This window comes from Podarcis gaigeae, assembly GCF_964106915.1.
Source record: "Podarcis gaigeae genome assembly, chromosome: 14".
NCBI lineage: Eukaryota > Metazoa > Chordata > Lepidosauria > Squamata > Lacertidae > Podarcis > Podarcis gaigeae.
Genome location: NC_139690.1, coordinates 50,349,691 through 50,375,513, shown reverse-complemented (window position 1 = coordinate 50,375,513; position 25,823 = coordinate 50,349,691). Strand labels below are relative to the sequence as shown.

The following is a 25,823-nucleotide window of genomic DNA, read 5'->3' as shown; positions in this document are numbered from 1 at the left end:
TCCTTCCTTGGCACCAATTGGCCGACCATGCCCAGGAGAAATGCCTCTGGTTTCTTATGGAAAGTACATTTAAGTACCTTTTTAATTTCATTATAAATCATTTCCCAGAAGGCCTTAATCCTCGGGCAAGTCCACCAAAGGTGATAGAAGGTACCTTCAGTCTCATTGCATTTCCAACATTTATTATTGGGCAAATGATAGATTTTTGCAAGCTTGACTGGGGTCATGTACCACCTATAAATCATAATCATAATCATATTCTCCTCCCTTTAGATGAGCAAAGTCTGGAACGAACTGAAGCCGAAGCTGAGCTGCCTTTTCTCCGGATCAAGCAACTTGTCAGCTCTACCCTTGTCCTCCCAGGAAGTCAACTTCTTTCCTAGTTAATGCCTTTGGACTGTGGGGCGTGGCAGGGAGCGAAAGGGAGGAGCTTGTTCTCCTGCGCATACGAATGTCGAGAAGTCTCCTCCCATTGGCTATATTAGTCCTTGTTGTTTCGTTTTGCTGCTTTGAGCTGCTCCATGATATATGGGCTGCCGGGAAATGTGACAGTGCCTAGAGCGAGAATGAGCAAGTTCAAACGGTTGTTATCTCCGCTTCATCAGTTTTGCTTGTGCGCACAGCCCCTTCGTGCGACTGATCAAACACAGCAGTGACTCTTTCACTCACTTGTTTCCCATTCATCCGAACCAGGAAGCTGTGGTTAGCAGCTTTGGAATAAGCCACAATAGTAAACCATGGTGTGATGTTGCCTTAATGTACCGGCCTGCTCTGAAGCTGTTGACCATACCGTAGTTTGCCAGTTTGGGTGAAATGGGAAAATCACATTAATGGAAGACTTCCTGACTTGCTCAAGTAGAAGGAGGCACAACAAGGCTGTTTGTTAGCCAAAAGGCTTATTCAGATCTTGGTATTAAGCAGAGAGTTGAGAGTCAGTCTCTCGCCTTTTATATTGTTTTTGAAGGACTTTGGGGCAACGATGAATTTCTTTGCTCCAAAAGCTTTGGTTTTATTCTCTACTAGGAGCCTTCTGTTGCTGATACACTCTTCAATTTGAATATTTTTGGAGTTTATTGATTGGCCCTAGGAAAGCAACTCTTTTGCAAAGTAACTATCCTCAAAGGATTCTTGTGAGTTTTTATTTTATTTTATTTTATTTTAAAGGGAGGAATCAGCGCTCAGTGGTTACAGCTCCCAGATCCAGGGCTTGCCCATTAGAAGGCTCATGCAGCAGGTGAAGGTTGGGGAGGGTCCTTCTCTGCCTGAGTCTCTAGAGGGCCACTGTCTGCCAGACAAGACAGGACTGGGCTAGATGGGCAATAGCCTGATCTGGTATAAGGCAGCTTCATGTGCCTTGCTTGATATGTTCCTGAGAATGTAGGTGGCAAATGTGAGGGTGAGCAGAGTGCCATGGGCCAAATCTGTCCCCCAATGGGTTGCTACCCAATCGCCTGGCCAAAGACACAAAGGCTGTGTACATGCTCCTATTTACTCTGCATCAAGTGTGCTCCTACAGTGTGTTTGGGAAGTGGTGAGCATGCAATGTGAGCCACAAGCCATATCTACGGCCATCTGCCATGGATGCTTTAGTTGAGATTCCTGCATTGCAGGGGGTCAGACTAAAGGACCTTTGGGGTTCCCTTCCAACTCTACAATTCTACGATCCGTTCATTCCTTATAGAGTACTGCAATTTGGTGCATTTCCCTCCAATCCGGCTTCAATTTGAATTGAGAAAAGGACAATTGAGTTGTTTTTTAAGCCGGTATCATATACACAGTCACAATGTGCAGAAAGGGAGCTGCGTCTGTGGCATTAGGGCATCCCAGCAGTTCATACCTTTGCCACCTCCCACTTCTTAAAAGTGGTTCTCCAGCAAAACCAACTGCTGGCCAGGGACCAAAGGGACAGTTGAAATTAGACCTTTTGTAGCAGAAAACTTCTTTTGCATATGCTTCTGTTCCAGCGTGGTGTGCTGTCAGTGATGTACACACGCAAGGAAGCTGTATCCTTTTCTGGGTAAACATCCTCTCCAAAATATATCAAATGCAAATGGTGAAAACCAGGACAGGAAGATGTAATGTGGAATATCTACATTAAAAGCCGTCTTTAGAAAGCTATGCAGAATATAAGAATAATTTGTATATCAAATACACACTTATTTCCAAATGGGACTAATGAAGTCAAAAAAGAATTTAGCATTCCACAAAGGAATGAGGCACAGATTTCAAAGTTGCTAAACTGAGATAGTATCAAATACTACTCAACCAAGTATAATGTCTTAAGGATGAATTAAAGAGAAAATCAACAATGAATTGAGCAAGCAAATATATTAACTTCGCACACTTTAGTGTTTGCTATTTTACTGGCTGGGAGATTTATTAGTCCGATTTAGAGATAAAGATAAATACATTTTAATATATTCTGAACTGCTTTCTGATATGGTCTGTTAATTCAGATATCTTTATATTTTTCACTGGTATGCATTTCATATATTTTATCTGTTTGGCTGTGTTTTGTCTCCCACATTTTCGGTGCTTTAAAAAAAATTATCGCACTGCAGTATGGAAGTATGCAGCCATCAGCCGTTTTTCAGAAGCAGGGCATGGGGATCACATTGGAAGTAGCCACATTATTTCCAGCTTCAAAAGGTGTGTGAAGCATTTGCTTCATTCTTCCCTTTAGAATTGCAAGATACTTGTGGTTGAGGAGGAGGGTGTAATGGTTGTCCCTCACTGCCAGATACATTGGCAGGAGGCTGTATCCTTATCAATAGATCCCAGTACAGAATGCAATGAAAGCCCCTCTATCTGAATTTCTAACCCAGCTCTCCTTCCATTTGATGTAATGGCGGCTTGTTTCAATTACTGGGGAAGATGGATCTTAACTTTGACATTCAAAGGGGCCTCCTCCTCTCCAGGGTCAGGCTCTGGAAAACAACCACCGCCCCCCCCCCCAAGTTTGCAGCAGGAATGGTGTCTATGATGTCACCAGGATAACTTCCCTTTAATCCACACAGTGCGTAGCAGGTGAGGGAAGGCAAAGGATAAATGTGTAGCCAGGTTAATGGTACAGTGGTACCTCTGGTTACATACGCTTCAGGTTACAGACTCCGCTAACCCAGAAATACCTCGAGTTAAGAACTTTGCTTCAGGATGAGAACAGAAATTGTGCTCCAGTGGTGCAGCGGCAGCAGCAGGCCCCATTAGCTAAAGTGGTGCTTCAGGTTAAGGACAGTTTCAGGTTAAGAACAGACCTCCAGAACGAATTAAGTTCTTAACCCGAGGTACCACTGTATTGTGCTGGGTTTTTTTTTAATTACGAGACTAAAAAGCAGGCAGCCCCACTGTAGCATTGGGGGTGGGATTAAACTAGTGGGTGAAACATTGTTGGATTGACTGGTCTGCAATCTTGCAAATTGCAGAACCAGATTCATACTGCAGGTGGACATTCTGTTGTGACTTTTTGTGCTAGATCTGCCTTCGTTGAGGGATGTGTGTGTTTCATAGATAAAATATATAAAAGGAGGGAGGTCCTGGCTCCCTCTCCACAGGCTTCTTTGCCTTCTTGGGACCACTTTTTAAAACAAATCTACATGTGCCTTAAGAGTACACTTGCCTCAATGTAAATATAGGTCTGTTAGTTTTTGAAGCACACGTTTTGCTCTTTATGACTGGAGGAATCAGGAGCATTTTCTCCAGACTTCCCTCCTTTCCTTGCCTTGTCCCCCCCCCCCCCCCCGAGGGGCAACCTCCTGGTTTCTCCTCCTTTAAATAGCTATCAGAAGCTGCAGGCCTCTCCCCGATGCAGGGAATAGCTCTGACCAACACAAGGACCTCATCTGTGTCCAACTCTGGTGTAGAGATATTTCACCTGCTTAGGACCAAACCGATGGCTCAGGTAGGCCTTGGGGCTTTCTCCTTGCCTATAAGTTAAGGGCTACTTGTGCTGGCAGGGCCTGTTTTCCAAAACATCCAAAGGGCACCAGGTTGGTCATGCCTGGTTTAAGCACGCTGCCTAGGGGGACTCGGGCTGCAAACCAGCCTGAAGGCCTGCAAAGTGCACATTTCTACTTTTCTTTGCAGAAAAACTGACCTGCCTTTTCTTTTATATGTTAAAATAGTATATTTTTGAAAGAGTTTATAATGCAAATTAAAAGTATTAATCTTATTTCTTCAAGCTTGAGCAGCCAGCAAGGTTTTGTTTTGTGTGTTGGTAACAAAAGAGGGCAGGCATAAGCTGCCCATAGTGCCTTCCCCTGGGGGGCTTCGCCTTCTTCAGGAGGACCAAACTGGCTTAATTGTGCATGCGCCCCATGAAATGGATGTTTTCGCAGCATCCGAAAAGCCAGCTGCTTCTTCTATTCCATTTTATACTCAAGTCCCTTTTGAACTTGGTGGGACTTGCTTCCCAGTGAGCACAGGAGTGCGTGGCTCTGAACGTACATGTTTACTCTGAAGTAAACCCCACCAAAATCAGTGTGGTTTACTCATTCATGTGCACATAACTTTATGGCATTAATGGGTGACTGAAACAAACGCCTTTAATGTGGTTTTAGTTTTCCTCCAGCTTTGCCTAGTCAAAGGATAGCTGCCTAAAACTTCTAGTCCAAGGCTCTTGTTGGACAGAAAATCTAGTCTCTACTTGGAGAGCAGTTTTTTATGTGTTCACTCTTTTGGGGAAGCCACGTCCATGTAAGAAATGAGAATAGCTCTGCAGTGTGTAAATGTCTTAAGCCTTAAAGGGAAGTTATATTTCAACGGCAAAACTCTGAATGCCAGGTGGAACAACTGGCAAACTCTCAACTCTTTAACCTCTCCCCTCCCCTTTAGAAACCGCCAGTTGATAAGGGGTGCTTTTCTTCCCAGTATTTTTGAAATTTGCAAGCTTCATGTCTCCTTCTCACTTTGCATAGTGTTTTTTGTTTTGTTTTTTAAAAAATAAAGCACTTTATCAAACTGCAGGAATTGGAGAACGTCTTACTACAGCTGATAAACTAAAAAAAATGTTTACAGATTTTATGACTTTCCAAAAAAAAAAAAAGAAGAATCTATCAAATGTTACAGAAATGTGTGTTTGTGAATGATGTATGAAACTTGTATAAAAAAAATTAAAAGTTTATTTCAGTTGCAAATTTATTACTGTCTTTGAGATCGTGTCAGGGTGCTTAGTTACTCAAGCCTCTTGATGTGTGACTGGTTATTTCTTGGCTGCGTGTGGAGCAATGAACACTCAAACTGAGGAGATTGAATGACAGACATTTAAAACCGAAGAAATAAAAGGGCACATTAAGACTGACGTATTCTCACTGGCTTTTAGTTATGATAAGAGGGATCTCCCTTGGGCTGTTTGCCCTCTTAGATTTTCTTTCCTTAAGCCTATTCTTCTACAAATGATGGGAGACCCCCCCCCAAGCCTAAAGATAGCTTCCTCTTTGCATGTGGATGGCACATTTTGGTTCTATGCAGATTACCATATAGAACTGGGATTGCTATTAGAATATCTACATCCCCACATGTTCAGAAGCAAGATGCTAGTGAATACTAGTCACTAAGAGTGGGAGAAGGCTGGGTGTCTTTTATGCACTGCTAGCAGGAGCACTGCTAGTGCTCACTGGAAGGACAGATCCTGAAGCTGAGGCTTCAATACTTTGGCCACCTCATGAGAAGAGAAGACTCCCTGGAAAAGACCCTGATGTTGGGAAAGATGGAGGGCACAAGGAGAAGGGGAGGACAGAGGACGAGATGGTGGGACGGTGTTCTCAAAGCTACCAGCATGAGTTTGACCAAACTGCGGGAGGCAGTGGAAGACAGGAGTGCCTGGCGTGCTGTGGTCCAGGGGGTCACGAAGAGTCAGATACGACTAAACAACAACAACAAAGTAGGTGTTTTGAAATCCTCTAGTTGGCCACACTGAGAAAAACAGTATATTGGGACTTTTATTTTTAACACGAACTACACCTGGAAATGCCTCATGCCCTGCAGCGACTCACTAGTTTCTCTCCTGCTTGCCATTACAGTCAATAAAACTTCTGCATAGAAGTGGTCGCCTTTGGGATGTGTAGCTTCTGTCCATAACCACTACCGGGAAGGAGAAAAAAGCTAAGCCACTAACGTGCAACCAGTTTAACATCTACTCAAGAACGGAGGAGCTGGACCCTAAACACAATACAGAAAGACAACACTATTTAAAGAAGGCACTAACCCGGCTTTTGCTGCAAAGTGAAATTGTTGGCCTATGTGTTGAAATAGGAACAGTCAGCAGTTAGACAGTTGTGCATGCCTAAGAAGTGTTGCCCTATGTCTCCTGCAAGAGAGCAGCTGCCCTGCTTTGTCGCTAGCCTCGCACTTGCCGGAGAGAGTTGTTTCCTTCGTCGTGGAGCTGATGGAAAGGGTCATTTGTGTCAAGTTCTTAACTGCTTGGTTCTCGGCCAATATGGCCAATGGTTCACATCTCAACTGTGAAGTGCTTAACGTCCTTGGCCTGCTCTTATATCTTCTCCACTTCTTTCAGGGTGTATTCTAAGATAGTGTCCTGCCCCTGGAACTTAAAGTAGCCAAGGAACTTCTTCTTCTGGAGCAGAAGAGGAAACCAGTAGATATCATCTGGCCACATGTTCTTGAAAGGCACCTGGTCCAGGTCAAACCATTGTGGACGCATTTCTGCAGGGAAGCGGGAACATGCACACAAGGGAAGAAGGATTAAGGACCAAAACAGATCTTCTTTAAATTATTTTTGGTCTCTGCACTCACCCCACGTCTGCTAAGTTTGTGGATTGATGAAAAAACTTTCACCAGAAACAAAGATGAAGCAAAGGAAAATTGTATGCACACACCAGGGGACATGCTACATCTCTCTCAAACCGCTTTCTACAAAATATCGGATCCTGGTGTTCAAGTTGGTTGGCCTCTAGAAAGGACCTCCCCTTCCCTCCTGTGGTTCCACCAACTGGCATTCAGAAGCACTTACTACCTCCGACCTCGGAGACAGAACACAGCTATGATGGTTTGTAGCCACTCCTCCCACACTACACAGTCTGCAATAGCATTAAATGAGGTGTGCTCATTTAATGCATGATGCAGCCTTACTCCTCACAAGTTCTAGCCAAATAATTACGTGAGCTGGTTGGGTGATGGAAAGATGAAACCATCCTGTGTCCCCGGTAACCCTGGCGGTGGGTGGAAGGAATTCTTTATCTGAAAGATCCAGCACTTCATGCTTGTAAGATTGGGGAACAGTAGAAAGGAATTAAACGGACAAGTATTCCTATGACTTTTCCACTCCCAACCACATTCCTACCCTCGCTTTCCGTGGGGTCTCCTTGAAAACTGTCGGTGCGGAAAATATGGACTTCCATCAGCTCAGTGTTGCCCACAAACTCAAAAGTTATCTGTCCCATCTTCTGCAAGGTGTCCACCATCAGTCCACTCTCTTCCTGTAGCTCCCTGAATATAGCAAGGTTAATTTTGCAGTAAGAGTGCATGAGCTAATTGATGCTTCTGTTTTCCAGAAAAAAAGACTTCCCCAACAATAATGACACAGATCTCATTGAAAAACAGTGGGGCATTTGGCCTGGATTCTTGCACTTGACTTCACCTGATTATACCAATGCCAATATACCGTATTGGCCCTAATATAAGACGCACCCGCAAATAAGCTGCACCCTGAATTTTAAAGGCTTATTTGTGGGTATGGCCGGCCTCCTGGCACTCCCACCCTGAATGGGGTATGGGGGGGCGCCCAGTTCCGAGCGTGCTGTGCACCTGCCTCCCGGCACTACTTCCCCAAGCCAGTCTGGCACCCAGTTTTGAGCATGCTGTACACCCGCCTCCCGCCACTACTGCCCTGAACGGGGGGCAGCCAGTGCAGGCTTGGGGAGGTAGTGCCGGGAGGTGGCCGTGCAGCTTTGCCGGCGGCCTCCCCCCGACAGCTCGGGGGAGGCTTAGGAGCGGCGTGCCATTGCCCCACACTCCCAGGCTGCTTCCAGGGGTGGGGGCAGAAAGCTGTGCCGCTTTGGTGGCGGATATAAGCCGCACTTTAACTTTTCCCTGTCGGAATTTGGAGGAAAAGTGTGGCTTATATTCGGGCTAATACGGTACAACAAAGCCAGCTACTGTAAGCATACTTAAGAGCTGGTTCAGATGCTATTTGGCATTATATGGGAAAGCCTGGTGTGAGTTTTAGAATCATGTGCTCTTGCCTTATGCCCATGCCAGTGGGTATCTATCACTGTGTTGCCCATACTTTGGAAGCAGGCATTAATTGCAGTTTAAACTGTTTACTTTGTACCTGATGCTGGCAGATGGTTGTTTCTCAGCTCCCCTATTATTCTTCCAACTGAGAGAGAATTGCTAATACTCTGAAAGCCTGTGGATGTTTAGCTGATGCTGTTAATGAGACCTGTCTTTAGCTATGAGTAATGTGTGCTGTTGGATATTTCTGGCTTTCACTCCCCATCAAGGATAATGGGAACCCTGGGCAGGGTTTTCAGCATCACTCTGGCACCTCTCTGATAGCTTCCATTTTTCAGAATTATCCCTTTGATTTAATGTTTTGGCTAGTTTTAGAAAACCTTCCTGGAACGTGGTGGCAGCCTCTAAAAGAAGGCATTTCCCTCACAACAGAGTGAAAGCTTTGCCATATAACACCGGTCTTGAAAGACCTACATTGGCTCCCAGTACGTTTCCGAGCACAATTCAAAGTGTTGGTGCTGACCTTTAAAGCCCTAAACGGCCTTGGTCCAGTATATCTGAAGGAGCGTCTCCACCCCCATCATTCTGCCCGGACGCTGAGGTCCAGCGCCGAGGGCCTTCTGGCAGTTCCCTCATTGCGAGAAGCAAAGCTACAGGGAACCAGGCAGAGGGCCTTCTCGGTAGTGGCGCCCGTCCTGTGGAACGCCCTTCCAGCAGATGTTAAAGCGCTAAACAACTACCTGATATTCAGAAGACATCTTAAGGGAAGTTTTTAACGTGTGATATTTTACTGTATTTTTGCTTTCTATGGAAGCCGCCCAGAGTGGCTGGGGAGGCCCAGCCAGATGGGCGGGGTATAAATAAATTATTATTATTATTATTATTATTATTATTATTATTATTATTATGTACACTGCAGCAATTAGGAAGAAGAAGAAGAGGAGGAGGAGGAGGAAGAGGAGTTTGGACTTGATATCCTGCCCTTCACTCCCCTTAAGGAGTCTCAAAGCAGCTAACCATCTCCTTTCCCCTCCTCCCCCACAGCAAACATTCTGTGAGGTGAGTGAGGCTGAGAGACTTCAGAGAAGTGTGACTAGTCCCCAGGTATGGAGGCTGATCTTATTGACAAGTAACATATTTTTATTAGAAGCTCAGCAATTCCACATTTGAATTCTTTGAAAAAATTTGGGTTAATGCCAGCTGGACCCAGCAATTTGTCAGTTTTTATTTTGTCTGTAAGGCCTAGAAATTCATCTCTCATCATCACCATTATCTGCGTCAGTTCCTCAGGCTATCCCTGAAGGAAGGAATTTTAATACATAAGGATATAAATGTTTGTTTTATACATTAAAATGTATATTTTTAAATGTTATTGTTTATATGACTGAATGTCTGTATTTTCTGTAAATAATATTTAAAACATGCCTATAATGAATAAACAATCTATTACAGGCACTAGGAAGACCTGTGTTGGCCTGGTGTCATTTCAATCTTACCTTTTTGCTGCCTGCTCAACTGTCTCGCCAGGCTGCACCTTCCCTCCAAATCCATTCCAGAGCCCAGCCCCAAATCCGCGTTTTTTCATGCCCAGCAAGACTCGCCGTGGTTGCACCACCAGGACCAGAGTGAATACTTTTGTTGTCAGCATGCTTTAAGCTCTACAAAGGCAAGGAGACCAGCAGCAGATCATGTGTGCTCAGAATCAATGATGCTTAGCAGACTACAACAGCTAGCAGATTTAACAACAGGTGTGGAAGGCGCAGTGGAGTCACCGCTCTTCAGAAGCCCACATAAAGCCAATGCGGTATGCTTGTCAAAGTGCTGGACTGGAGGATTAGGGTTCAAATCACCCAGCTCTTACCTTTTGTCAGTTTCTCAGCCTAACCTACCCCACAGGGTAGTTGTGGAAAATAAATGCAGGCTTATTGGCCAATTTATTCACCACACCAATCTATATATCACAAAATCATCATTATTATTTGTTAAACTTTATTAGTTGCTTGCCAGCCAAAAAGTCTCCAAAAGATGTACACTGAAATATAACATAACTACATTATACCATAGAAAGGGAGGGGAATCATGTCACTATTTGCATATAAGGCCCATAACAACTTGGGACCAGTTTACCTGTGAGATCACTTTACCCTACATGTGCCCACTTGACTGCTTCGATAGACGGAATTGGCACTACTACAGGTGCCATACAATACCCATTCTGCATTTTGCAAGAACTCAATTGCTTAGTACGGCGGCACTTGCACTTCAGAACGGCCTATTAGATCAAGCAGAAGCCTTCACCCTACTATTTTCAGCGCCTGTTAAAAACCTTCTTGTTTCAACAAGCTGATCCAGACGTTAAGAAAGTTGAGGTAATTTTAATCGGTTTAAGTATTAAACCTTTGTATGTTTTAAAGTAGGGTTGTGAATTTTTCTTGATTGTTTTGCCTTTCGTGAAGCACTTTGAGGCTTTTTCTTTTTCTTAAAGCAAGCGGTGTATTACATTTTATGAAATAAATAAACAGATAAATAAATAGCATATTAATATTCCATGCATAGGAGCCAACGACCTAGGGGTTGAGGCCCCTTTGCCCCTCCCAATAAAATATTTCAGGGGCTGGGCCCCCCCAAAGTTGATGGGCATTGCCATTCAAATGGTGTGCATGTGCCATGTCACATGCTCAATTATGTGGGGGTGGGGCTTACCTCCCGCCAATATTTTATTCAAGTTGGCATCCCTGATGCCATGCAACATATTGGAGAAACAAGGCCCACCCCCCCAGTCTCCCCCAATAGTAATAAAAAACATTAGCGGTGCACAAACAATAAAGGAAACAATAAGCAAAATAATGCTCCCCCCCAACTACCAAATAATATGAAGCTACTTCGAGGATGTATTGGCTGCCCTAAAGAAGCTGTTGCCCTAAGAGGGGATTGAGGAATATCGCATCCTTTAAATAATAATAATAATAATAATAATAATAATTTTTAATTTATACCCCGCCCATCTGGCTGGGTTTCCCCAGCCATTCTGGGCGGCTTCCAACAAAATATTAAAATACAATGGTCTGTTAAACATTAAAAGCTTTAAAACATAGTTTTTCCTACCAGGCCAAAGATCCCTGTGGCAGCTTCTCCAGCAAGGCGGGAAAATGCAACCCGGCGAGCAGGCGGGGACCCTCTCGAGGCGGTGCTTGCTAAGGAGGAAGAGGAAGAGCCTGCTCAGAAGGAGAAAAAGAAATGATATATTTCTCTCTCTCTCTCTTTCAGCCCCGGTGCCAATGTGCGGCGGAACCCAGCGTACGAGGCGCCGTTCCCCGGAGGGAGCGTCCCAGGTTGGTGCAACACCCAAATGCGTCCCCTCTCTAAGAAGCGGCCCTCGCGGAGGGAGAAGTCATGAGCCGGTAAGCAGCGGGAAGCGAGGCCAGACTCCCGAGAGCAGCGAGCGGCTCTTTTCCGGTCCGGGACCGGGGTGCTGCATCCTGAGAACCCGCTCAGGGCGGCCGGCCGGGCGGGCGAAGGGTTGCCAGGCGGCGACCCGCCTCCCCTTGACCCCTCCGGGAGGGCAGCCTCAGCGCCCGCTTCCTCTCGCCGCCTTCCCTTTCTCTGCACCGCAGCTTCACGCGGCTAAAGTTGCCTTGGTCGGCCGCTTGTGTGAAGTTGTTGCTTGGGTTTGCACGTGGTGGAGTGGAAAACATTCGCCCTGTGACTCATAGGATCATAGGATTGTGCGAGTTTGGAAGGGACCCCCAGGGTCATCTAGTCCAACCCCCTGCGATGCAGGAACCTTTTGTTCGAACCCGCGACCCTGAGATTAGGAGTCTCGTGCTCTAGCAACTGAGCTTTGCTCTTGGGTAGGCCTCCCCAAACTCGGCCCTCCAGATGTTTTGGGACAACTCCCATCATCCCTAGCTAACAGGACCAGTGGTCAGGGATGATAGGAATTGTAGTCCCAAAACTTCTGGAGGGCCGAATTTGGGGGAGCCTGCTCTTGGGGATAGCACTTGTTTGTGTTGCAAGAGGGACCGTTTGGGGGGAAAGGCATCAAATCAGCTCCCTCCCCCACCATGTTCCTCTCTCCTCTAAGGTGCTGTCTGCAGTTTCCATAAGTATTTAAACCATACTTTGCCAGCCCGGTGACCTCCAAATGTTTTGAACTACAACTCCCATCAGCCCCAGCGATCCACCTTAAGTAGGTGGCCCCTCAAACTGGCGGTGTTAAAAGGAATAATGTGAGTTAAAAGGTGGGGATTCTACCCCCCCCCCCCATCTGAAATTATAGCTGCCTTATTATCAAATTGACAAGCTTCTGCCCCTTTAAGATCAGTTTAACTTCCAGAAAGGCTGCAACCAAAGCTTTCTCCATCCCTGTACCTACTTGCTGGGAGTAGCTTCAACTGTTTGTTGTGTAGGATTGGGACTGCAGTATTCCAACTATGTCTGAGAAATTCTGGACATATGGCAGCCCTATTGTTGTGCAGCTTCTAAAGTTATGGGACCGCCTGCGCATAAAGGATTATATACTCCATCTCGCCACACTATCAGAATGTTGACCTGAAAAAGTTAGCCTGATAAAACAGTAGTAATCAGGAAGTTTATACACAGGGGGTGTTGGGACTCCACATAAAATGATCAGTGATAATGCTACCAGTGTGAGGCAGAACAGCAAGAGCCAGAGTTTAATCTAGGAAGCCTGGCTTCTGGTCCTTCCTCTGCTATGGGTTCATTGTGTCACCACAATGCTGAGCAGACCTGGACAAGTCTGTGTCAGCTGCATTTCTCTTCTGTAAATTGGGAAGAAATAGTGGCAGGTTTCACAGGGTATGGGTGTTTGTGGGGGGGAATGTTCTTTAATGAATGTAAACTGCTAAATTGATTGTTTTTAATAAACACTAGCCACCTAAGTACAGGGGCTGGGAGAGGTCTTCTAAAAGTATGTTGGACATTCAAGGTGCTAGGCTATTTTTCCCTTTTCAAAACTATGCTGTATTAGGTCATTTTTACTAGAAATGTGATTTGAAAACTACCTGAATTCAGCATTTTGTTTTAAACTCGGCTGACCTTACTTGATTATCAAAGCCATTTCAGTATGGTTTTCAATCTTACTGAAATCTTTGTCACAATTTTATATCTTGATCAAAGCCATAAAACATAACTTGTAGTTGGGGGAATGTGTACATTAAAAGTACAACACTTTGCAAATTAAGATTGCAATCTTACATCCTGATCCTATGCAGAGTTAGGGGGCAACAAAGTTACCCTGATCGACTATGGGGTGGCATAGCCATTGTCACATCCATAGTCCTGCTACTTGCACCAGCCAGGATAGAAGGGTGGTGGGAAATGGGTTAAAATTCAGTGGGTCCTGTGCCAGCCCAGCTCCACACCCTCCCTGCCACCAAAGTTTCCTATTTTCTAGTCTTCCTCTAGCAACTTCGGCCCACCTTTTTGTTGGGCTCACTGGCAGGGGCACTGCCTTCCCTCCTGTGCCACTCAACGCATGTCACAGGAGCATACTGATGTGCCGTGCGGATTCTCCATGGCATGCGCATGCCACCACGTCAAAATGGGGAGGGGGGAGAGACCCCTTCATTGAAAATTTGGGGAGTCCTGGGCCCTGCCAGCCCTGCATAGATTGCACCTATGCCGCTAAGATGCTCCTTGCTGGCAGAGGCCAGTGGATCCTGCCAGGGATGAGCAGAAGGACACCTCATTCTCATGCAAACCCCTTCCAGCATGGTGGATTTGGGGGTTGGATTACAGAAGTGCATTTATTTTAGAAAGAGAAATTGGGAAGGGTGCTGATAATCCAGACAATCAGGTGCCAAATTCTAGATTCGGGTCCATAGTCATCAGATGGGTTGTGCCCATTGAGCAGTAGAATAATTTGCCCTTCCCTCCCCAATAGATACTGGAAAATGCCAAATCTTTTGCTTCAGCACCAGAGGATCCACACTACTGTACAGTTTCTGAAAAGCAAAACGGGAGCAGAGCATCGTTGGCTGGAGCGGCATTTCAGTGACCCTTATGTGAAGAAGGCCAAGAAGGAGCACTATCGTTGCCGGAGTGTCTACAAACTGCTTGAAGTAGATGACAAATACCGCATCCTTTGCCCTGGGCTGCGTGTGATAGACTGTGGCACGGCCCCTGGTGCTTGGGCTCAGGTTGCAGTCCAGAGAGTCAATGCTACGGGTTCTAGTGAGTGCATTTAGAACAGGAGCAGAGCACATGCGGCTCTACAGAGGTTGCTGAACTACAATGCCCATGACATCCGATCATTGTGATGCTGTCTGGGGTTGATGGGTATTGGAATCGAGCAGCACCTGAAAGACTGGACGTTTCCCATTCCTGAATTAAAATTATAGGTGGTCATAGCCACTGCTGACCTGCCTTGTAATCTGTGACTCATTTCCACATTTAGTATAAGTGCTGTGGGGCAGATGTGTCACAACAGTGTGGACACCTGGCTTTATCACTTTTAATTCCAAATAAAGCCACAAGTATTTAACCCTCATCGTTTTGCGATTTTTTAAAATGTCCAAGCAGTGTCTTTTGAATCCTTGGAGACTGGAAAATGTTTCCCCAAGAAATGAGGCTGCAGGACTTATTTTGTCTCCTTCAGGACCTATGACCCTCCTTATGTGGCTGATCTGGTCAATGCATGGATACCCCCTAAAGTCCCATGTTGGAAGAGAGGCAGGCTATAAATTAAATGAATATATATTCATTACTTGTTTCCTCCACCACCTTTGTTTCTAGTTGTCCTTTCCCATAGTTTATTTTAGCCTGTAATCTCTGTAGGAGTAGGGACCTGTCGTTATGTTTGTGTGGTTTTGTGCTTGTGAAAGCTCCCCATAAGATGTCATGATGGTCCTATAGCTTCTTGTCTATTTATAGCCATCTATCTTTAGCTAAATAAATAAACAATGTGACACATGATACTTGGCTAGGAACACTCCCCCTTCTCCCCCTTGTCTTTTATAAATGCTGTTTCCATCCTTGCCAGGGAATTAATTTACTATCATGGGTTCTCTCTCTGGAAAACGAAGGCGAGGGTTGTCTCGGAGGAACTTGGTTTAATTCATTAATGTCAGTAAAAGTGCTCTGAAAGGGGAAAATGTTGTTGCTGGCTGACTCTTGAGTGGCTTGACGACAATACGAGACAGTGATAGATGAGGATGATTTCTGAAATATTGATCTTTACAGAAAGGCTTGCTTCTCAAATAGCTTGTTATGGGGAGGCTTGCTAAAAATATCGTTTATGGGCTGGAATGGATTCTTGTGCCAGGCGTGGGTGAGGCTGACAGAACTTAGTCAGCATCTGTGTAGGAAGGTTGTGGATAGTGAATGCAATGAAACTTTCTAAGGCAAGTTGAGAAGGAGGTATTCATTCCCTGGTCTCTCCCAAGTCCTAGTCTGACACTTCAACCATTGCCTCCCACTGGATAGATTGCACATTTAAAAACTGCCTTCTTAGTTTGACACTTCTGTTTTCTAGATCCAGATGCCCCAATCGGCTTTGTTCTTGGAGTTGACCTCCTTCATGTTTTCCCTCTGGAAGGAGCAGTCCTCTTACCTCGCGCTGACATCACAGATCCAATGACCCAAAAGAAAATCCTTGAAGTGCTCCCTAAAGGGATGGTGGATGTTATCCTGAGCGACATGGCACCCAATGCTACTGGTATCCGTCAACTAGATCATCATAAGCTGATCCATCTCTGCTTGTCTCTTTTGGATCTGGCTCAGCACATTTTGGAACCTGGAGGAACCATGCTCTGCAAGTACTGGGACGGAGGGGAGAGCCATCTCCTGCAAAAGAGACTGATGCAAGACTTCCAGGAGGTGAAGACCTTAAAACTCCAAGCCAGTAGGAAGGAATCTGCCGAGAGATATTACCTGGCGAAATCATACAAAGGAGCGGCCCACAGGGCATCAAAAACATGAGCCACTGTGTGCGTGCTTTGTGTGGTACATTTGATGAAAGCTGCAGAATTGGTTTTAGTTGGCAGAGAGCTGTAAATCCAGAGTTTTTGAAAAACAAAGAGCATCTTTGGAGGGATGTGGACCTCATTTGCCAGCTATTGCAACAGATCTTCTTCCCTTTGAAATAACCAGGAAATATGATTGAAGGGTGGTATATTTTTTTTTTATAATAACTAAATAAAATCTAGAGGTCATTAAGAGCCCAGTTCAGCTTAACAACACACAAAATAGCACCAAGTGTTCGATAGATATTAGCCAGCTAGGAACACCAGGGTTTCAGGCAAGAGTTCTTTCCAGACCTACCTGGAGACACCTAAGACCTTCTGCATTCAAAGTAACTGTTCTGCCTCTGGATTGTGCCCCTTCCCCGCTTATTTATTTAAAATTGGAACATGGAGACATATCAGTTGACAGATGTTTCCTCTGAAATAACTTTTTTTTCTTAAGTGCCATTTGTACGAAGTGTAAAGCTTATCAATGCAACGATGCTGCACTCTACAGTTATGCAACTTTTAATAATACATTTTTTTAAAAAAACATCCATGCCGAGATAGACCTTGTGTCATGTCAAACCCATCAGCTGCTTGTTCTCATCCTGCTTCCCTTTCCTTCAGATGGGGATGTTCAGAGGACACACTGAGGAACTTATTTGGGGAGGAGCACTAGAGGTTTAGCAAACCCATGTTGAAATGTGGTGGTTCACAGATCTTTTCAGAGGAAAAGGAATTGTAATCCTGACTGTGAGGCTGCCCTGCAAACAGGCTGGGGCAGAGAGGTCCTTAATTTGCAGCCTTTACTCCAAGAGGGGAAAGCTTTTTCAGGCCTGTGACCAACGCTCCCTCTTTCCACACAATTGTCTTTCATCTTCTGGTTTGGAGGAGAGGGGAGAAGGCTGCCATCAAGGTTGGAGTGGGCCCAATGGTTGCTAGTTGCTACAGATGACAGGAAAGCAGCCATTGCATGGGGTTGGCATTAATCAATTTTGGTTGCTTGGATATGGGCAGTGAGAAGAAAGTGATCTGCCAAAATCTCGTGTGTTCCTATCCTGACATGAGCGCAGGAAAACAACAATTACGCTCCTCTGGTGCGAAGTCATGGAGGGACGTCTTGCTGTCATGAAGCTCCAGTTTAAAGGACCAGGTAGAAGGTGAGAGGATAGACCAGCAACATCTCTCCCTCTGTCGAACGATCAGAATGTCTTGCCTGTGATAACCTTTATTAAAATTTATGGATTTCTTCAGTGTGCAGAGTTCTCTGTATTTCTCTATGGCCTCCAAAGCCACCTTACAGTACTTAATGCCCCTCTACCCACCCATCTCACTTCCTTGCTTCTTACCATTCCTTCTATTTTTAATTAATTTAATTAACAACAGAAGAAGAGCCTGCTGGATCAGGCCAGTGGCCCATTTAGTCCGGCATCCTGTTCTCACAGTGGCCCAAGTTCAAGAGCTCTCTCCCCTCCTGGGGTTTCCAGCAACTGCCTCTGGCAGTGGAGGCAGAGCATACCCATCATGGCTTGGAGCCATTGACAGCCTTCTCCATGAATCTGTCTAATCCTCTTAAAGCCATCCAGGTTGGCAGGCATTGCTTGCTCACTGTGGCAGCGAGTTCCATAGTTTATTCTTCGGCATCATGAACAAGTCCTTGGTGAACTGAGCCTTGGTGAAGACTTGGCGTTTTTATCCCCAAAAAACTTTTTGATTCAGTTTCCACTGAAATGAGGCTGCATTTTAATGTTTTAATGTATTTTAATCTTGTTTTTTAAGCTGTATTTCATTCAATTGTTTTTATATTTGATGTTAGATGCCCTGAGCCCGGTCTTGGCTGGGGAGGGCAGGGTATAAATAAAATTTTATTATTATTATTATTATTCATTTGCGCTGATTCTTCCAGCATTCGGCTTCATTGAATATCTGCAAATTCTAGTGTTACAAGACAGGGAATCTTTTCCTCTGTCCGCTTTCTACATGCCACACATAATTTTAAAAAGAAAGCCCTTCCTAACGCAGCACATAATCTATGAGCCTTGCTCCCACAGGAAGCAGTGATTGCCACCAACTTGGACACTTTTAAGACTATTGGGCAAATTCATGAAGAAAGATGATAATCATAATAATTTATTGAAATTATATACCACCCTTCATTCGAAAATCACAGGGCATTTCACAACACAAAAATACAGGATGAGAACACATGATACATAATAAGAGCAAGAACAAAAACAAACCAGGAACTCCCCTCCCACAGACACATTTAAAAGGCCGTAGAATGTTTAATCAGCCCAAGGCCTGGTTGAAGAGGAACACTTTTGCCAGGTGCATAAATATACGTAATAAGCTGCCAGATATACCTCCCTGGGAAGAGCATTCCACAAACGGAGCCACCACAGAAATGGCCTGTTCTTGTGTTCCTCCCCTCTGGACCTCTGATAAGCCATTAGTTGCCATGGTGGCTGTGTTCAAATGCTGTGTTGTGTGTTTGCAGATAGCTCAGTTGGTAGAGCATGAGACTCTTCATCTCAGGGTATGTGGGGCAAAAAGGTCCCTGCGTTGCGGCATGTGTGGACTAGATGACCCTCGGGGTCCCTTGCAACTCCACAATTCTAGGATTCCACCTCCATATTGGGAGGCAGTAAATGCTTCTGGGTACCAGTTGCTGGAGACCACAGGAGGGGAGCGGTGCTTTTGTCCTGCTCCCTAGAAGAGACATCTGGTTGGCCACCGTGAAGACAGGATGCTGAACCAGACGAGACCTCTTGGTGGACCTGATCCAGCAGAATGCGCTATATTATTCTCACGTTCTCATCATGGCTTGACAGTGTTTACTCAAGGGGAGGTGAAGCACCTCAGGGCTGTGGCCAGGGCCGGATTTAGGTTTGATGAGGCCCTAAGCTACTGAAGGTAATGAGGCTCTTTATATATAAACGGCCTCGGCCCAGTATTCCTGAAGAAGCATCTCCACCCCCATCTTTCAGCCTGGATGCTGAAGTCCAGCGCCGAGGGCCTTCTGGCAGTTCCCTCATTACGAGAAGCAAAGCTACAGGGAACCAGGCAGAGGGCCTTCTTGGTGGTGGCGCCCGCCCTGTGGAACGCCCTCCCACTAGATGTCAAAGAGATAAACAACTACCTAACATTTAGAAGACATCTGAAGGCAGCCCTGTTCAGGGAAGTTTTTAATGTGTGACATTTTAATGTCTTTTTCATCTTTGTTGGAAGCTGCCCAGAGTGGCTGGGGAAACCCAGCCAGATGGGCAGGGTACAAACAACAACAACATGTCCAGCTGTCCTTAGTTAACAACAAATTGTCGCTGGTTTTTTGTGTCCAATAGATGCTATATGGTAATTTATAGACCTAATAGGTATCTAAAGCCATTTGCACATAACAAAATATGTATTTTATCAAAGTAATTGTTGAACTGAAATGCAATTAAGAAGAAGTATATTAATAGTGAAATACAATTAAGAAGAACTATATTTTTTGGGGGGGGGCAAGAGAGTGGGGCCCTAAGCTATAGCTTGTTAAGCTTATACGTAAATCCGGCACTGCGGCCGCTGCGCGCTTACATCAAACCAGGCGGGCGAGCGGGCAGCGGGGATGCGCGCACATTCCCGACACGACGGCGGGAAGAGAAGCATGGGGGTTAATACTCGCTGAATTACGGTAGGAGGAGGGGCGAAAGCGAAGGACCGGAGGAGAGAGAGAGAGCGGGAGCAAGCAAGCAACCGAGCGCTGGGCGCGCGCGATAATATCGCGAGAGCTTCGCGGGGAAGTCTCGCAACATCTCGGCGCCCGGGCTGAGGAGGGAGATCCAAGCGGGGAAGAGAGTCGAAAGCGGCGGCCGCTTGGCGTCGGCGAGCGCGAGGGGGACATGGCCGGCTGGGGAGAAGGGTGAGTAGGCGAGGCCGGGAGCAGAGACCAGAGGGCCCCGGGCCCGGTCAGCTGGCCCCGGAGCGCCTCCCTGGCCGCGGGCGCGGAGGGTCCCCCTGAGGTAAAACTCGCCGCTGGCGACGGAGCGCTGCCGGTTCCCTCTCCGGCCGCCGTTGTGTGAGGGAAGAGACGCGCCGCCTTTCTACGAGGCGAGGTTCATCCCGCGGGGGGGGGGGAGGGAGGGGTTCGTGCCTGTCTGTAACTCTCGCACGACGCTTCCGAGGGCAACCTGGAATGAGAGAGAGAGAGAGAGAGAGAGAGAGAGAGAGAGAGAGAGTGCTCCGAGGCATGTTCAGAGTGCGCTTCTCCTCATCGAGAGCGGGAGTTTTCCCGAGCCTCGACTTATCACGAGAATGAGTTGCTGTCCAGAAACTTCAGCGCCGCCCCCAGGCTTGGTTTCTGTGGTAAAATCGAGAGTGCCTCTGGGCATGTTCAGAGCGCGCTTCGCCTCATCGAGGGTGCTCGAGAGGTGGACGCCTCCCGCCCCTTCGCTTTCCCACCCTGCTCCCTCCCGGAGAACTTTTCCGTCTCGAAAGTTGTCATGTTTCTGGTCAAATGTTTATAGATGTAGAAAATTTCCAAGATCACGACTCATGAGCATGTCTAGAGTGCTGCTGCCTTCCCTCCTCAGCTGTTCAAAGGACCTCTTTTGTCCTCATGCAATCCAGTAGGCTGATAAGGAGCAACTACTCTTGGGTTGTATTCTTTACAAGGCTTGCAGCAGAATTTATTTTTACAGAAAATCTTTATTATTTACAAAAAACTACACTGGTCAAATAAAACAACTTAATTCCTTCTCTAGCCATCCGGCTCTGAGACTCAATTGCTGACTCATTTACAACTCTGTTCATTTACATACTGACTGACCTTTATTGACCACATGCCCTTATTAAAGGCACCTGTTGCTGGGGAGATTTTCCTCTCCTCAGAGTGAGGGTGGGATGTAGGACTCCCCCCCCCCTAAATCCTTAACATAATCTTTGGGGATATGGTTACAGGGTGGAAACAAAGATAAGACAGGGATAAAGCACATTGGCAACAGATATGTATGGCATGTGTGGTGTCCAGCTGTAACAAATAGCAAAAAATATAGGAAGGTGCTTTATACCAGGCCAGGGATAAATTGTCATTTTTAGTAACATGGCTCCCCAGTACTGATGCTTCTTTCTCATCAACCCATTACCTGAGCTGTGGGCTGTTTAGCACATTAAAAATTAATATATTCTTAATTTCATTTGTACAGTGGTACCTCGGGTTACAGATGCTTCAGGTTAAGTGATTTCGGGTTGTGCACTGCGCCAAACCCGGAAGTACTGGAACGGGTTACTTCCGGGTTTCAGCACTTGTGCATGCGCAGAAGCACTGAATCACGACCCGCACGTGCGCAGACGTGGTGCTGCGGGTTGTGAACATGCCTCCCGCACGGATCACATTCACAACCCGAGGTTCCAGTGTATGCTGCTTTACAATATACACACATGCAGATCGTGTTTAAAAACAACCTATGACAAAGAAGGCAGGAATACACCCCAAATCAACTATGACAAAAATAATTTCATAAGAACATACAAAAACAACATTTCAGTTCTGTAGATATAACAAGATTACATTAACAACATTGGAAAACTACTGACAAGAGAGCTTGGCAGTTTCACCTTGGTCCTGGAAACCTCCCTTCCCATGATGTTGCCCACAGTCCCTGTCCTGCAAAAGATACTTATGGTTGCCCTCCTCTGCACACATTCCAGCTTGTCAGTATCCTACAGTACTCCAGATGTGGTCTGACCAAGGCAGAATAGAGTGGTACTCTGATCTGGACACTATACTTCTGTTGATGCAGCCTAGAATAGCAATAAATTTTTTTGCTGCTGCATCACACTATTGACTCATGTTAAGACCCCTAGATCCTTTTACATGTACTGCTGGCAATCCAGGCATCCCCCATTTTATATTTGTGCATCTGGCTCCTACTGCCTAAATGTAGACCCTTACATTTGTCCCTATTGAAATTCAATTTTTAAAAAAGTTTTGGCCCAGTTCTCCAGTCTGTTTAGGTCATATTCAATCCTGATTCTGTTTTCTGTGGCAATAGCTCCCAGTTTGGTGTCTTCTGCAAAATTGTTGAGCATCCCCTCCATTTCTTTATCCAAGTTGTTTACAAAGATGTTGAACAACAACGGGCCCAGGACAGAACCCTGTGGTATCCCATTTACCACTTTTTTTCAGGATGATGAGGAACCATTAGTGAGCACACTTTGGGTTTGGTCAGTCAACCAGCTACAAATCCACCTATCAGTTTACCTTATCCAGCCTATATTTTATCAGCTTTTCCAGAAGAATACCATGGGGACTTTGTTAAAAGCCTTACTGAAATCTAGATACACTACATCCACAACATTCATCTTATCCAGCAAGCTTGTAAGTCTATCAGTAAAGGAATTGAGATTTGTCTGGTATTACTTGTTTTTGAGAAACCCATGTTGGGTCTTAGTAAACACAACATACTTTTCTAACTGCTCACAGAGTGACTTATTTAATTATTGGTTCTAGGACCTTTCCTGGTACTGACATCAAGTTGACTGGTTGGTAGTTACCTGGGTCTTCCCGCCCCCCTTTTGGAGGATGGGGGCATTTGCCACTTACAGTCTGCAAGGACCTTACCTGTTCTCCAAGAATTCTCAAAGATTATAGACAGGCTCTGAGATTACATACATCCATAAACTCCCATCCATCTTGGATTCCCTTCTCTTTTAAGTATTTCTGACCATAGGATCCCATCCAGTTTCTTAAGCTTTTTGAAGACAGCCTTAAAGTCCAGAGTGCATTTCTGATTACACTCAGCTTTCCCTTGTCTCATGAACCCCAAGAGGGCATTATTGTTTCCTCCCAAATTTCCCAGTACTTCCACTTCATTGATTAGTTGCTTCTTGTTTGTTAAGACCAGGTCCAAGATAGATGATCCCCTTGTTGCTTCTTCCACCATCTGAGAAATGAAATTGTCAGTGAGGCAATTGAGGAATTTGTTGGATCTTACATTCTTGGCAGAGTTGGCGTTCCAACAGATATCAGGGAGGGAAGCTGAAGTCTCCTGTGACTACTATATCTCTCCTTTTTGAATATTTTGTAATCTGCTCTAGGAAGGCATCATCCGAGTCTTTAGTCTGGTTAGAAAGGTTATAGCAGACACCCACATTGATGCTAAGTCTTTGTAAGAGACTTTTAATGACTTCAGCAACTGCTGCAAATAGACTGGAAGATGGTTCAAGTTGTAGGAGAGGATAGGTTTTGCTTTTAAGAGGAGGCTGAAAAAATTATGTTTTCAACTTTCTAGATGCTGTATTCAAATTATTACATGCACACATCAACTTTGTTGGTAGCAGCTCTATTTATGACTGAAGAAGATTCTTAAGTGCAAGAACAAATTCTTATTTGCTTATTTAGTTTTATGCAGTCCTCTTGTATTCACCTGGTAGGCATAGATGGCCAGGAATTCAATGTAGAATGAGCAGGTTGGTAGAGGAGGGACAGGTTTTTGTGCTAGCAAAGGAGGGGAAAGAGCCCTATCATTTATAACCAGCATGGAAATCAATCTGGCTGACACCACTTTGTGTAATACAAACTTTTAAAAATGTATTAATTTACTGTAATCCACCTACACAGCAGGGACTTCCGTTCCTCTGGAGCAATCATGCAATGCAGATGAGTAACTTTTGAAGACTGATTTACGAGGCTGATCTTAGATATCTCCTTTGGCTCCCTCTTCATCTTGTGATCTTCTGAACTACCTTGCATAGGACAGTTATTTAAAACACTGAAGCACATTTGCAACAAAACCACTTACCTCTATTCCACTGTTTTTCAGTATTGTGTCTTTGGGGAGCACTCTACATCAATTTTCTTGCCACTCTTGTGTAATCCACTCTTGTGTAGTCCACAAACCTTGGCTTTACTGATTAGCCAGCCAGTACTTAAAATTACTGCTGACCCTGTCCACTTAATAGAGGAAGAACCTGATGGATGGGAGATTGTGATCCTTTTTCTGCTGGCTTTGAAGAGTATAGAGGTAGTGTTAGAGACTTGCACTCTTTCTGCAGATGCCCTGTGGGAAATGAAAGAAGCTTCTGGTATGTGAAGAGGACTATGGAAGTGGGAAGGTCTTTCACATATGTGCTTCTCTAATAGAGACAAGAAATGGCTTATGGCTTTCTTGCTGCATCACTGTCTCCAAGGGCATTTTGTTTTGTTTTGCATGGTGCTTTTACATCTCTATCAAATATATATCCCACTCTTCCTCTCAAAGGAGCCTAGGACAGAAAACAACAAGCACATTAAAGAGTAATTGATCTTTTCATTGAGGAATCCCAGGGTTTCCTGAAACATGATATCTCTGTTCTGCTCAAATGATTCACATCCTCTTCCTTACATCAGCTTCACATATTATGGGGATCATGTATTTTCCAGAATTTGACCTGTTGTGCTGTTGGCAAAGATGAAGTGTAAAGGGGAAATGTGCATCCTCAACATTTTTGATAGCTTGTGTTCAGCTGCTGCAAAAGTTCATACTGCAAGGACATTTTGTTCGAGTATTAATAGTGCTTTAGTGTCAATGGGAAAGTCTGGACTATTCATCTCTGTGTTATGTTTTTATTCCATCCCTTTCTTCAAGGAATGACTGTCCCAAGGTGACTCTGAGATCTTCTTAACTGAGCAGGGTTTCAAACATGTGCCTCCCCAGATCTACTCTTAAGCACTACCCCAATTGTTTTCAGACTTTCTCCCTTGTTGTCATTTGAAAATCGGCAGGGCTATTGGTGGACCATGTAATTATTCTATAAGTCAAAACATATAACTTGTATTTTAACAACTTTCTTTCTCCAGTACCGGCATAATCATCAAAATCAACACTGTGAACAGTCATGAGCCCTAGGCAATTGTTTAATATTATCAAATGCTTAATGCTACCACATATTAGCCTGTTTAATAATCAGCCCTGGTCAAAATGGCCTCAAGCTTTGTTGTCAGAAAAAAATAATTGGAGTGCAGGACCAGGTACCAGTATTCTTGACTTTTCCGCAACCTTTCCATGGATCACATGAATGGAGCTCATGGACCATAGTTTGAGACCTGTACCACACCAGCTCTCATTCACTTTATGTTATCTGGGAAGTGGTTCATTTATTGGGTAGTGGTGGTTTGGATATAACTAGTTGCACATTGAGATTTGTCTATGATCTTATGTCTGCAGAGGTCCGGTGCACGTGGATGAGGAGGAAGGAAATACAGTGGTCTTCTCTATTCTAAAATCATTCAACAACTACTTGTCACATCCTGTGGAAGATACATCTGAATTGGCTACCACACAAGTACCTCAAGGTTCTCTGCAGATGCAGTATGAGCAGATGATGAAGGTGAGACTTCCTTAAATTCATTTGTTCTTCCGTAGTTACAATGAGCAGGCAAAGCAGTCACCTTCACTGTCAGAGCCTGATCGGAGTAGTATACTAAATCAGCTTTCCCCTGACCTGATGGCCTCCAAGTGTTGGCCAAAGTGGATGGGAATTTTGGTCAAAACGTCTGGAGGGCACCAGGCTGAGTAAGGCTACTCTTAAATGAATGACATGTGCCAGAATGCTTAAGTTAGCAAGAACATCAGGATTTCCTAGACAAATGGAAATTTCATTCATGACTAAGTTAAAACATGGAGGGGGAGGGGGAATAGAGACCAT

At 45.0% G+C, this 25,823-nt stretch overlaps 4 protein-coding genes and 1 long non-coding RNA gene across 8 annotated transcripts in view; 4 read left to right on the top strand and 1 right to left on the bottom strand.

Annotated features, from left to right (window-relative positions):
- Positions 1 to 5,132, top strand: part of LOC310831366 — a 136,652-nt gene extending 131,520 nt beyond the window's left edge. Inside the window, exon 2 of the long non-coding RNA XR_014557813.1 lies at positions 3,242 to 5,132. This is a non-coding gene — a long non-coding RNA (uncharacterized lncRNA). The remainder of the gene's footprint in view (positions 1 to 3,241) is intronic.
- SNX8 (sorting nexin 8) overlaps positions 1 to 5,132 on the top strand; it is a 42,359-nt gene extending 37,227 nt beyond the window's left edge. The window contains exons 11-12 of one of the 2 annotated variants that reach the window (XR_014557788.1): positions 274 to 3,067; positions 3,285 to 5,132. Coding sequence is in view for 1 of the 2 variants with exons in the window: in XM_083711663.1 (XP_083567789.1) it covers positions 274 to 387 (114 nt within the window). In the remaining variant the exon portion in view is untranslated. Of the gene's footprint in view, positions 1 to 273 lie in introns of both variants that reach the window. The other variant, XM_083711663.1, reaches the window with a different exon arrangement.
- Positions 5,133 to 5,918: 786 nt separating this feature from the next.
- NUDT1 (nudix hydrolase 1) lies at positions 5,919 to 11,430 on the bottom strand. 2 transcript variants are annotated; one of them, XM_083711904.1, is made up of 4 exons: positions 11,296 to 11,430; positions 9,687 to 9,848; positions 7,298 to 7,443; positions 5,919 to 6,660 (listed from the first exon to the last, which is right to left on the bottom strand). In XM_083711904.1, the coding sequence occupies exons 2-4, from the start codon at positions 9,836 to 9,838 to the stop codon at positions 6,488 to 6,490; spliced, it is 471 nt and encodes a 156-aa protein (XP_083568030.1). In that variant the 5' UTR covers positions 9,839 to 9,848; positions 11,296 to 11,430; the 3' UTR covers positions 5,919 to 6,487. The 2 variants fall into 2 exon arrangements, with proteins under 2 accessions (XP_083568030.1, XP_083568031.1); XM_083711905.1 differs by lacking the exon at positions 11,296 to 11,430 and adding an exon at positions 10,318 to 10,339.
- On the top strand, positions 11,340 to 17,410 carry MRM2 (mitochondrial rRNA methyltransferase 2; the record flags this gene model as incomplete). Of its 2 annotated transcripts, none has more annotated exons than XM_083711782.1 (3): positions 11,340 to 11,591; positions 14,127 to 14,385; positions 15,686 to 17,410. In XM_083711782.1, 3 exons carry the CDS (start codon positions 11,340 to 11,342, stop codon positions 16,129 to 16,131), a joined length of 957 nt encoding a protein of 318 aa, XP_083567908.1. In that variant the 3' UTR covers positions 16,132 to 17,410. The 2 variants fall into 2 exon arrangements, with proteins under 2 accessions (XP_083567908.1, XP_083567909.1); XM_083711783.1 differs by having other exon boundaries at positions 11,488 to 11,591; positions 14,096 to 14,385.
- A 2,490-nt stretch (positions 17,411 to 19,900) lies between these two features.
- The window catches only part of MAD1L1 (mitotic arrest deficient 1 like 1), a 453,662-nt gene continuing 447,739 nt past the window's right edge, over positions 19,901 to 25,823 (top strand). The window contains exons 1-2 of the mRNA XM_083711565.1: positions 19,901 to 20,058; positions 25,343 to 25,505. Coding sequence (XP_083567691.1) covers positions 20,039 to 20,058; positions 25,343 to 25,505 — 183 coding nt within the window. The 5' untranslated portion in view covers positions 19,901 to 20,038. The remainder of the gene's footprint in view (positions 20,059 to 25,342; positions 25,506 to 25,823) is intronic.

What these genes read in the sequence shown, in the direction of transcription:
- NUDT1 (XM_083711904.1), bottom strand. Translation starts at nt 9,838, where the DNA reads ATGCTGACAACAAAAGTATTCACTCTGGTCCTGGTGGTGCAACCACGG. An exon ending in GTTGAGCAGGCAGCAAAAAG is followed by an intron (nt 7,444 to 9,686) that starts GTAAGATTGAAA and finishes TGCTATATTCAG; the next exon opens with GGAGCTACAGGAAGAGAGTG. An exon ending in AGACCCCACGGAAAGCGAGG is followed by an intron (nt 6,661 to 7,297) that starts GTAGGAATGTGG and finishes GCTTCCCTGCAG; the next exon opens with AAATGCGTCCACAATGGTTT.